The sequence below is a fragment of the Chanos chanos genome, chromosome 4 (assembly GCF_902362185.1).
Source record: "Chanos chanos chromosome 4, fChaCha1.1, whole genome shotgun sequence".
Taxonomy (NCBI): domain Eukaryota; kingdom Metazoa; phylum Chordata; class Actinopteri; order Gonorynchiformes; family Chanidae; genus Chanos; species Chanos chanos.
The window spans coordinates 47,476,694-47,486,475 of NC_044498.1; the positions used below are offsets into that span (position 1 = coordinate 47,476,694).

Here is a 9,782-nt window from a genome sequence, read left to right on the forward strand (position 1 = left end):
ACGTGATGAAGCTGTTGTTAAAAGAAAGATTTAGCTGACATAAAGTAGTATTCAACCATCTTCTTCTGTAGTGCGCATAGACTCTTTGTCTGCACCTTCCATGGACGTGCATTCTTACTTCATTGCAAGAAGGCAGTTTTGCCCAAGAAGCAGAAATTGAAATGGGAACAAAGAACGAGCAAATATGTTACCGTGTTCTAACCTTTATACTATCAGTCTCAAAGACCTCCCATTCACACAATGAAAACTCAAACACACCTTTCATCTTCTCCTCCAGGTCTTCAGGGTACTTGGTCTCATCCTCCTTGGGCAGTTCGCTCTCTGTGTCGCTGCTACAGTTGCCCGTGTCTGCAGGGATTTCTTTCTTGGGCTTCTTGGACACTGAGCACGTGGTGGAGGACGAGGCTGAGGAGGACGCTGCTGTGATGGATGATGAAGATGAAGTCCCCTGTCCTCCCAGACTGGCTGAGCTGAGCGAGCTGTCCGTCAGCATCTCCTCATCCTCCAGACTGGCTCCGCCTCGCCGCAGGTAATGCTTCACGAACGCGTACGAGCAAAGCAGGTCGCCGAGACAGGAGGCCTGCAGGTTCTGCTTCAGGTAGTGCAGAACTTTCCGCGCCACCTCACTCGACACTGACAGCTGAATCAGAGTCGTCTCATCCAGCTCTGCCACCTTCCATCCAAAATAAGAGAGCATTCAAGGTCATTCAAAGGCCAGACGTCGGCAGGCTACAGAACGAGGAGCGTTCATCTAAAGAAAGGCCGAGAGATCAAAGGAGATAGCACCTACCTGTTCATCCAGGTTCTGTCGTAAGATGTCATTGACCTCCTGCTGTTGCTTTGGTTCCAGCTTCTTAATGAAAAAGAGCACTTCCCACCATTCGGCACGGCTCAGCGTCCCGGCATCATCCTGATGCCTCTCCATCAGGTAAGGCAACGTATACAAGCCACCAGGGGGCTTCGAGAAGAATGTCTGACTCACTACAGGACACAGAGAAAACAACAAACAAATGTCCACGAAAATCAGTCCGAAAGCAGAGCCTAATCCAACTTTCAGTTTCCCTCTCTCTGTTTCTTTTAACAGACTTCTCAGAAGGCACTTGAATGTGTCTATGTAGTCTTCTAATGCCTAACAGCCACAGAAATTTACTGTAAAACTGATATTCATATAACTTAAGATTAATATTCATAAACTATTCATTCAATTATTTTACAATATCATTAACTTATTTTCTGCGCATCGAATCCACTGATAAGGTGCATCCTGACCTACTCCAACATTCTTAAAAAAAAAAGTTAAAATAGTTTTCAGCAGCTTTAAAGTGACATGACCCATGTACATAATGCATATGGGACAGGTCACTTTGTATGTGAGTGCTTTTCTTACCTGCTGTGAGTTTAAGTGTCTCAGTCAGAGAAGAGGCCTTCTCCTGTGTCTCCTTCTCTGCCTGTCCACTGCTGCCATTGCCCAGGATCTCAATCATGTGCCAGTGCACCCAGTAGGTTCTGGATAAGGAGTTCCAGTACACCTACATACACATACACACACAGACACAAGTACAGACAGACAGACAGACAGACAGACAGACAGGCACACACATACAGAGCCAGCATGAGAAACTGAACTATTCAAAGTATTTCAGAGCAACTGAATCTGAGTTTCTCATCTTCAGAAGCAAATCAAAATGCACATCAGGTTTATTTTTAAAGAAAAATCAATTCTTTGAAACAACACTGAATAAAATAGCAAATTGAGCGGACAAGAGAACCTGCCTGCACGGGTGGTGAGCCATCATTACTGTAGCGGAACTCTCCTTCGTCGCCTGCGCTGACCTCTTCGTAATCCTCCAGCATGCGGACAAGCATGCCGCTCTTCAGGTTGATCTGTACGTAATCTACGTAGGCTGAGCGTGTGGTGAAATCGGAGCGTGTCTTGAAGCCGTTGCTGGCTTTCTTTTTGGGCGGGGCGGCAGCAGCCAACGCTGTGGCCGCTACAACCGAGGGTGAAGCGGAGAACCGGGGCTGGAAGATGGAGCGAACGGTGCGTCTCTGCAGCTCGTCCTCCATCTCATCCATGCCTCCAGCCAGGCCGCTGGAGGTCAGAGGAGGTTGGCGGTTCCGGTCCCAACCCATAACCCTCACCAGCTCGGAGATGAGGTTGGCCATGGCCATGGTAAACTCAAACTCACGCTGAACACGTGACTGCTCTGATTGGTGGCCCGTCGTGGAGGAGGAGGAGGGGCCTACATCCTGTCGCTCTGAGCTGGACTCCACTCCTGCCGTGTTGAGCTTGTCCATCAGAGATGTCACACACAGGTAGCGCTTCACCAACAAAAAAAGCAGCTTCCCTGGAATCTACAACACAGAGGAGGGATCAATACACCATTCACGAGACGCGTTCATTTGGTCGTTGCGCTGTTACATGTTGTTACAGGCAAATCCAGATAGTATTTTCAATGTCATACAAATCACTAGTAATGTTATCAACCACAGAACACACCCAGTCAGTCACAGGAAGTGGGCTTAGTACCTGAGGAAGGTGGATCCCTTCAAAGGATATGCCATGCTCCTCAGAGGACGTAGTTTCTGCAAACAGCTCTAACAGGGTGTAGCGATTGTCAAAGTCCATATGCTGCTCAATGCCATCCTGTTGGCTGAGGGACAGGAGGACATAGGCACGGCTGCCTGCAGAAGCAACAAAGTGCGACTCTTGTAAATTACAAATCTTTACATACAACAACCCTGACATTTTGGGGGGGGGGGGGGGGCATATGTAACTTATTTATATGGCTCTGTAGAGGTGTGACATTTTAGCTGTGCATCTGCTTACGCAGTTTAACCTTAACCATAATATATTAAAGTGAACATGTCAATCCGGTCAGAAACAAAGAACCAGTGTGGACAAAGGGCAGTTGGTCTATCTGTGAAGTGAAACCAGCTCTCTTTGGTTTCGGGGTAAAGCGTTAAGCTGTGAAAGAGGCGATATGAAATATCACGAGACATGCAAATTATGCAAACTAACAACGGACATCGTGGAACTTTAGTCTTTGAGAGCGAAGGAGATCGAAGTATGTGGGATTGGAGGTTGTGTGTGTGGGTTCCTTAGGGTTGCACCGTGACAGATAAGACACAAACCCCTCCCACGTGGGTTTGAATTTAATCCCTCCCACACACAGAGACCATGTGACACATACAGCTACTCAGTTCAAATAATGTTCACGTTAAGTGCTTCTGAGGAAAAGCAAAAGGAGAACTGTCAGTTAGCCCGTAACACCATGTAACGGACAAAATTATCATGCTGATACAGCATTCAGGAGAAAACTGCTTTAGATTCTTGCCTTTGAAGGCCATTAAAAACAGTATCACTTTTTTCCAAAGACTTCAAACAAAGCAAACTAATGATCAGTCTGCTATCCCTACACCAGTTAATACTGTTAAAAAATACATTATTCACCCGACTTGTTTTATGGAAACAAACAAAAAAGCCAGTATGAGAAGACCAGCCAAGTTCTAAGAACAAAAAGCCAAACCAGCCCCGTGGCTATTTGAGCATATTAGCCTAATGACACGATGCATCCTCGGGTGATCACAGAGAGAGGAATGCAAGCAGGAGGTGGCAATGTTGGCACTAATACTGTTGATCCAAAGAGCCGTCAGTTAGTTCTTTGAAAGAAGGAAACATTAAGACGTAGCAAACACTTCTGTTTCCAATGTAAACAAGGGTTTTAATGCTTGAGAATCATTCCTTTCTATGATCCCGTGACGAGAGCTGAAGTATGCCATGGTGCCATCAAGACAATGAACAAACGAATGCCTTTACTGTTAAATTTCACTCTGTGCGTTGCAGCACTATGCATGGAGGATTTTACAAAGCCATTTTTTCCCTGCCCCGTCTGTTGCTTGGAGACTCTACAAGAAAACAAATACATATCTGAAGGCTCTGAGTAAGATCTCTGACTCAGTTCATTCATAAGACAAAAAAGATAAATCCATTCCTCAGAAAAACAGAATAGTGTGCTGGACAGTCCATATAAGGCCCCATGGCCTCTGGATTTTCACCCCAAGTTGAGATAGTATTTTAAAGTCTACCTTTAATCAGGAAGACAGATAAATTGATCCAATGTCAACAATGCGCAGAACTAATGAGTGGTTTAAGCCGAACAACAGATAGTATTCACTTAAGATAGCAGCCTAAGTATCTCAGTATCCTGCAAATATCGAAATGTTGCTGACATGCATTAATCTCACAGCCTTAGAATAAACATTCTAAGAGATCATTTGAATTGACGATTGGAAGAACGTGGCAATATGTACAAACTCCAAAGAGTAGTCAAATAAAGAGAGAATGTGGAAGAACTAGATAACTACACATGCTCCAGAATGTTCTGTTCTATCCATTCCATTTAACTCAAATCAAATGAGTAATAACAGGTGACTCAGCACCAGGACATGTATTCCAGAGGGACATAGATAGGAAAAAAAAAAAAAATAGGCACTACTTTCTATCTATAAAAAGAGAGATTTTCTACAGAGGCGTTCATTAAATGGTATGAAGCATTTTTTACGGACTTTGAACAAAACTAGGGAGTATGCTGATTGTGCTGGTGATGGTCGCTTGTATAAAACCTCTTGACTAGCTATGACTCATCAGTTCCAATGTCTGCAGCCAGTGGGGCTGAGCCCTGACTACGGGAGGAAAGTCTATCCATCTCCAATGATTCATACAATCAGTGCATCGAACGACCAATCACATTTCAACCTGTTGCAAAATAAGTATCCGTTTTGGAGGTTTAACAGTTGTGATGAGCGTGTCTATCAACCCAAGCAACATTTAAAAGAAATATTTCACAACAGAAAAAAAAAACAAAGTTGTTATCCCAAACTAGGCCAAGTATTCACCTCAGGACAAATAGCTACTGACAGTGTTTTCTTTCAGTCTCAATACTGACCGATCATGTCACTTCTATATGTTATTGTCCTGTCGCCGCACTGGTGGTGTATATTGGATATTTGGCCGATCTGAAAGGCCTGGGGTCACTATATTTAAAATCCTTACGAAGGACCACAAAAACATCACTGACTGTAGATGACAGAAAAGATCAACAAAACGTGTTGTTCTTCTCACGATTCCAGATGAGGCTGTTGACAACTGTCCATTCATTTATGTCTTAGGAGCTACATGAAGACAGCCACTAAAATAGAGCGACGGAGAACGAGGGGCCTACCTGCATCGTGCGAGGCCAAGGCACGCAGCATTTTGCCGGCACTGCGGCGGGTCTGCCGCTCTTTGTTACACAGCAGCTCCATGAGCAAGTCCAGGGCTCCTGTCTCCTTGAAGACTCCCACCAGTGAGCCGATGCTGGCGTAAGCGCTCAGCACGTGAATGGTGTGCGTGATGCTGATGGCGAAGTCACTGTTTTTAGCCATCTGCTTCCGGGCTCTCTGCACCAGGTTCTTCACGTCGTCCTTCATGTCAGACAGTTCCACCTCGTCGAAGGTGACGTCTGTCGGGAACTGCCCGCTGGGTCCCTGCTTCTCCTCTTCCAGCAGGGGCCTCTGAGAGTCGGCCTTGCGCTTGCCCAGCAGCGTGGGGCAGTTTGCGAAGACATCCTCGGTGGACATCCACATCAGGATGCTCTCTGTCTTATTCTCCCCTGAGCTGGAGCCACTGGAGCCGCCCACACCTGACCCGCTGCTGCTTCCGCCGCCTGCCTCATTACTACTGCTGCCTGAAGTGCTGCCATCATCCACGGTTATGAGGCTCCAGCGTATTAAGTATTCTGTCTGACCGTCATGGGTGCGTCGCTGTCGGATCAGCTCCTCTGGGTATGCCTGCTTTTTCGGGCCAAGCTGAACCAGCAGGTTCCCATTACGGCGCTCTCCCACCATGATAGCTGTAAAATCAGAAAGAACAGTAAGTTACGGTTCAAAATTTGAATCTATGAGGCATTTAAAAATTATACAGTCAACGGTGGAAAGGCCTGATGAATTTATGTTAGGATATAGGTAAAACTCATCCTTAGCACAAAAAAATATCTGAACACTCTTCCCATATCAGGTTTAGATGCATAGTGCCCATCATCATACAAGAACCAACCAGGATTCACAAAGTTTTTTACAGGACACAGCCTTTGTCATCTATTTAAATTTAAGTTTTACTTTCAGTTTGACGCAGTAAATGTCAAATAACTGAAAAATGAAAACCAAACTGTGAGCGTCACCATAGAACACTCAGATTTGGCAAAACAGTGACAAAAGGCAAAGAAAATCAACACACCAACTTAGAAACAGTCAAAGTATTCAAATGGAGTTTAAGGCATAGTAAAGAAGAGACTGTTATATTATTGGCACAATGAAATTTAACAAAAAGCTAACAAACAAAACCAATTCATTCAGATTTAGGTATCTTAAGATAGAAATATTCTACAATAATAGTCTAGCAAGATCTAGAAAACTGTAACTACACAGAGATCCTTCCTCTTTTTAAAACTAGGGACACGTGGTGTACAGCAAGATGATTCCCAACTACCGACACAAACTCATAAAGCTAACTACATCATCATTAGTAAGTAATCGGTCAGTTTCCGTTATCCGCTTCACGTTGGCCTGCGTAATGTGCCTATGTTCACAAATTATGTGAAGTGCGGTTTCTCGTGCTATGCTGCCTCAGTTCAAAGACCTAAATGAAAACAAGTATTTCACTCAAACGACTCCTACTTTGTTAAACCTCAGATAGCCAACCCAACAACTTTATCTGCAAATTCGGATACACGAGTAACGTTGATTCCCCAATCTTCCAGTATATCATTAGTCCACATTAAGTTTAAGACAGCCCACAAGATACAGAAGCAAACGTTAATTGCAAAGTATTGTTTGCTCTCTATAATTCTTGAGTAAAATATTCTAAATAGGTCATCCTGAAAGCTATTTTGCATAATTCAACCTCCATAATTTAACCTCAGAGCAAAGCGTAAAACCGAGCCAGGTGGAAGCGTGCATCTACTTTACTTAGCCAGGTGTGCAGGCCAATAGCTGTGTGGCTATCTAGTAGCACGAAGTTATCCGGATTCGCTAGACCGCTATGCTAACCTAGCTAAATTATCCTAGCTAATCTGGCTTGCTTAACAAGACAGGTTATCCACAAAAGTGACAAGTGGAAATCGCTGTCCCTCCAAATCAGTAAGTAATTAATTCCTTTCAGATATACATTCTTATACTCAGTTAGCTGAGTTACAACAGTTTGCTAACCGTCAAATGTCAACCAGGAGGACAGCTATACTAGCTTAAGTATGCTTACAAATCTTTTAACCTTCTTTAGACAATAAAACGGATTACAGGCAAAATAAAATTAACTTAGCTGGGCAGTTCAGTCGGTGACACACCAACGTAACGTTACTTACTTTCACAAAAGGCAAAGTTGTTAGCAAAGCTAGGCTACGATTTAAAACAACGTCTGATTGCATCAGATGAAAACGAGTGAGTCCTAATAACTAAAGCTTGAAGTTAGTGGTTATGTTAACTATCCTTGTACAGAACGTTTATGTTTCGTACTGAAACGCCTGTTTTGGAAGTTAGTTTGCGAACGATAACTCTGACAAAAGGCCTCGCTCTTTCTTAACGAAGCGGTATAAGACAAGCTTTGACGTCTCAAATAACGGCAACTACCTGCTAGCAACTTGAGAGGCAATAGCTTTACCAGCGCGGCACAGTCACGAATGAGACGTGATGTGAGGAAACACTGCGGCCTAGCAACACCCGCAATCAACCAAGAACAGCGTGGCTTACCCCCAGTGTAACAGGGTTTCCCCTTCTTCACTGCTTTCCCCCTCAGTCGATGGAGTTTTCTTCTCCGTGGTAAAGTATCGTTTCCCAGCCTGAAAATGTTTTCTTGCCTTGTTTCTGAATAAGCTATGTCCTCCTCCCTGTTGCAAATGTGAATCCTCCCACCTCCCTCGATGCTTGAAGGGTTTTGCCGAAGATGTTTTTACAAAGCGTACCGCCACCTACAGCTATGGAAGGTAGCTCATAATCCAGGGAGGAAACCGTTTTCGCTTTCATTTTAAATAGCCTTAACTGAACTGAAGATCATAGTGTCAGTGAGTAATGGATTAATCTGCTGCTGAACTTTTCATACTAAAAATAAAGCTAACTGACAGAAAATGACCTTCAGAGTGATGTAATTTCTTCATTTCAAAAAGCTGAAACAAGGGTAAGATTCTAGGGATCAGTAACACACACACACACACACACACACACAAACACACATTTATGAAAACAGACCACTCCTGCAGACTGGGATGTCATGTAGCCCATGACTTGCTATATAAAGCATGGGGACGATTTGAAAGATGCAGTTACCATTCGATTACAGAGGGGAAAATGAGTGACCTCAGTAACTTAAAACACAGAAGGATCATGAGGACCAGGGCGGCCCTGTTCCAGTATCTCAGAAATGGACACCTTCCTGGGATTTTTCATGCACAGCCACACCTGGGGCTTACTGAGATCTGTTCAGCTGAACTGTGAACTGTGGCCTGGTGAGCTGAATTCCTTTGGACAGAGGTCAGAGAAGAAAGAACAAGAGTGGTTGGGGACCATACTTGATTCTGAATCATGTCAGTAAAAACTAAAAAAAAAATCAGCTTGATTGGGCTCCCTCCAGACACCTGAAGAGTGGATAAGTATCGCCTGGTCCAATTAATCCTGGTTACACACACACACAAACACACACACACACACACACAATTACAGAGTTGCAGCACTGAGCACGTGGATATTACATTGGTGATGAACGGAACAGTTGGAGTCATGCACAATCACCATAAATGAGCACTGGTACGAATTGCCTTGGGCTGCAGATCTCTGATGACCTGGCTCGGTCCCACTCTTAGTTCATTTTAAAAAAGGACAACACCACCAGTTCCTCCAGATACTGAATTGCTGAAAGCTTCCTGTATAGTGGCGTGACTGTGTGGTGTGACAGCAGCACCACACAGAAAAAGAAGAGTTTATAGGGGTGGTAACTGCACAGAAAATAATGAGAATTTTTTTTTCCTTTCATTTGAAAATTGATATAAAAATCAAGTCTATTCCAACCAGTGCTGCAGAGTCCCTGCACCCTGATGCAAATAATTCTCCCCTTCACAGTTTGGCAGGTGGTCCCAGAGTACTAAAGCCGAGACCACCAACTTCAAGAGCATTTCAAATCCTAAATCATATGCCTTATTAACAGATGAATGACCGCTAACTCACAATGGATTTTTCTTACAAGCAAAGCAGTTGTACATTTATTAATTGAAGCAATTTCAGAAATCGACAGCATAAAGATATTATTCTTAAAGATATATTTCTAAGTAAATGTTAATATCTAATTTGCATTTATTTATCCAGCTAAATTAAATTTCATTCAAGTGGTACCTTAAAGTAATTTCTCCTCAGGCTCTTGTGGTTTGTTTCAATAATCTAGTCTCCTAGTGTTTTGAAATACATTATAGTACAATAAATACTGTACACTGACATTTCAAAGAACCAAGTCTTTCTAAGTTAAACTGCAGTTCCTTCAGAATCTTTTAAGAAGGATTTGCTCTGCTTTTAATTTGTACTATGAATTTGTTGATTTTACACTAGATCAAAGATATATTTACAGGAGAAATATGCTATGAATGGAAAAATCTCAGTGACAGACTATTGCTGTAATTTATTTGGTCAGATTCCCTGTTGAGCCTTGGTTCCTTCCAAAGTTTCTTCCTATCTCAGTTTAAGGGAGTTTTTCTTTGCCATTG

At 43.3% G+C, this 9,782-nt stretch overlaps 1 protein-coding gene across 2 annotated transcripts in view; it reads right to left on the minus strand.

The window, feature by feature from the left end:
• cul9 (cullin 9) overlaps nt 1-7,941 on the minus strand; it is a 29,531-nt gene extending 21,590 nt beyond the window's left edge. Inside the window, exons 1-7 of one of the 2 annotated variants that reach the window (XM_030770431.1) lie at nt 7,786-7,941; nt 5,226-5,894; nt 2,531-2,685; nt 1,774-2,355; nt 1,388-1,529; nt 791-981; nt 259-673 (exon numbers count right to left, since the gene is read on the minus strand). In XM_030770431.1, the coding sequence (XP_030626291.1) occupies nt 259-673; nt 791-981; nt 1,388-1,529; nt 1,774-2,355; nt 2,531-2,685; nt 5,226-5,889 (2,149 nt within the window). In that variant the 5' untranslated portion in view covers nt 5,890-5,894; nt 7,786-7,941. The remainder of the gene's footprint in view (nt 1-258; nt 674-790; nt 982-1,387; nt 1,530-1,773; nt 2,356-2,530; nt 2,686-5,225; nt 5,895-7,785) is intronic. The other variant, XM_030770430.1, reaches the window with a different exon arrangement.
• Nucleotides 7,942-9,782: the final 1,841 nt, after the last annotated feature.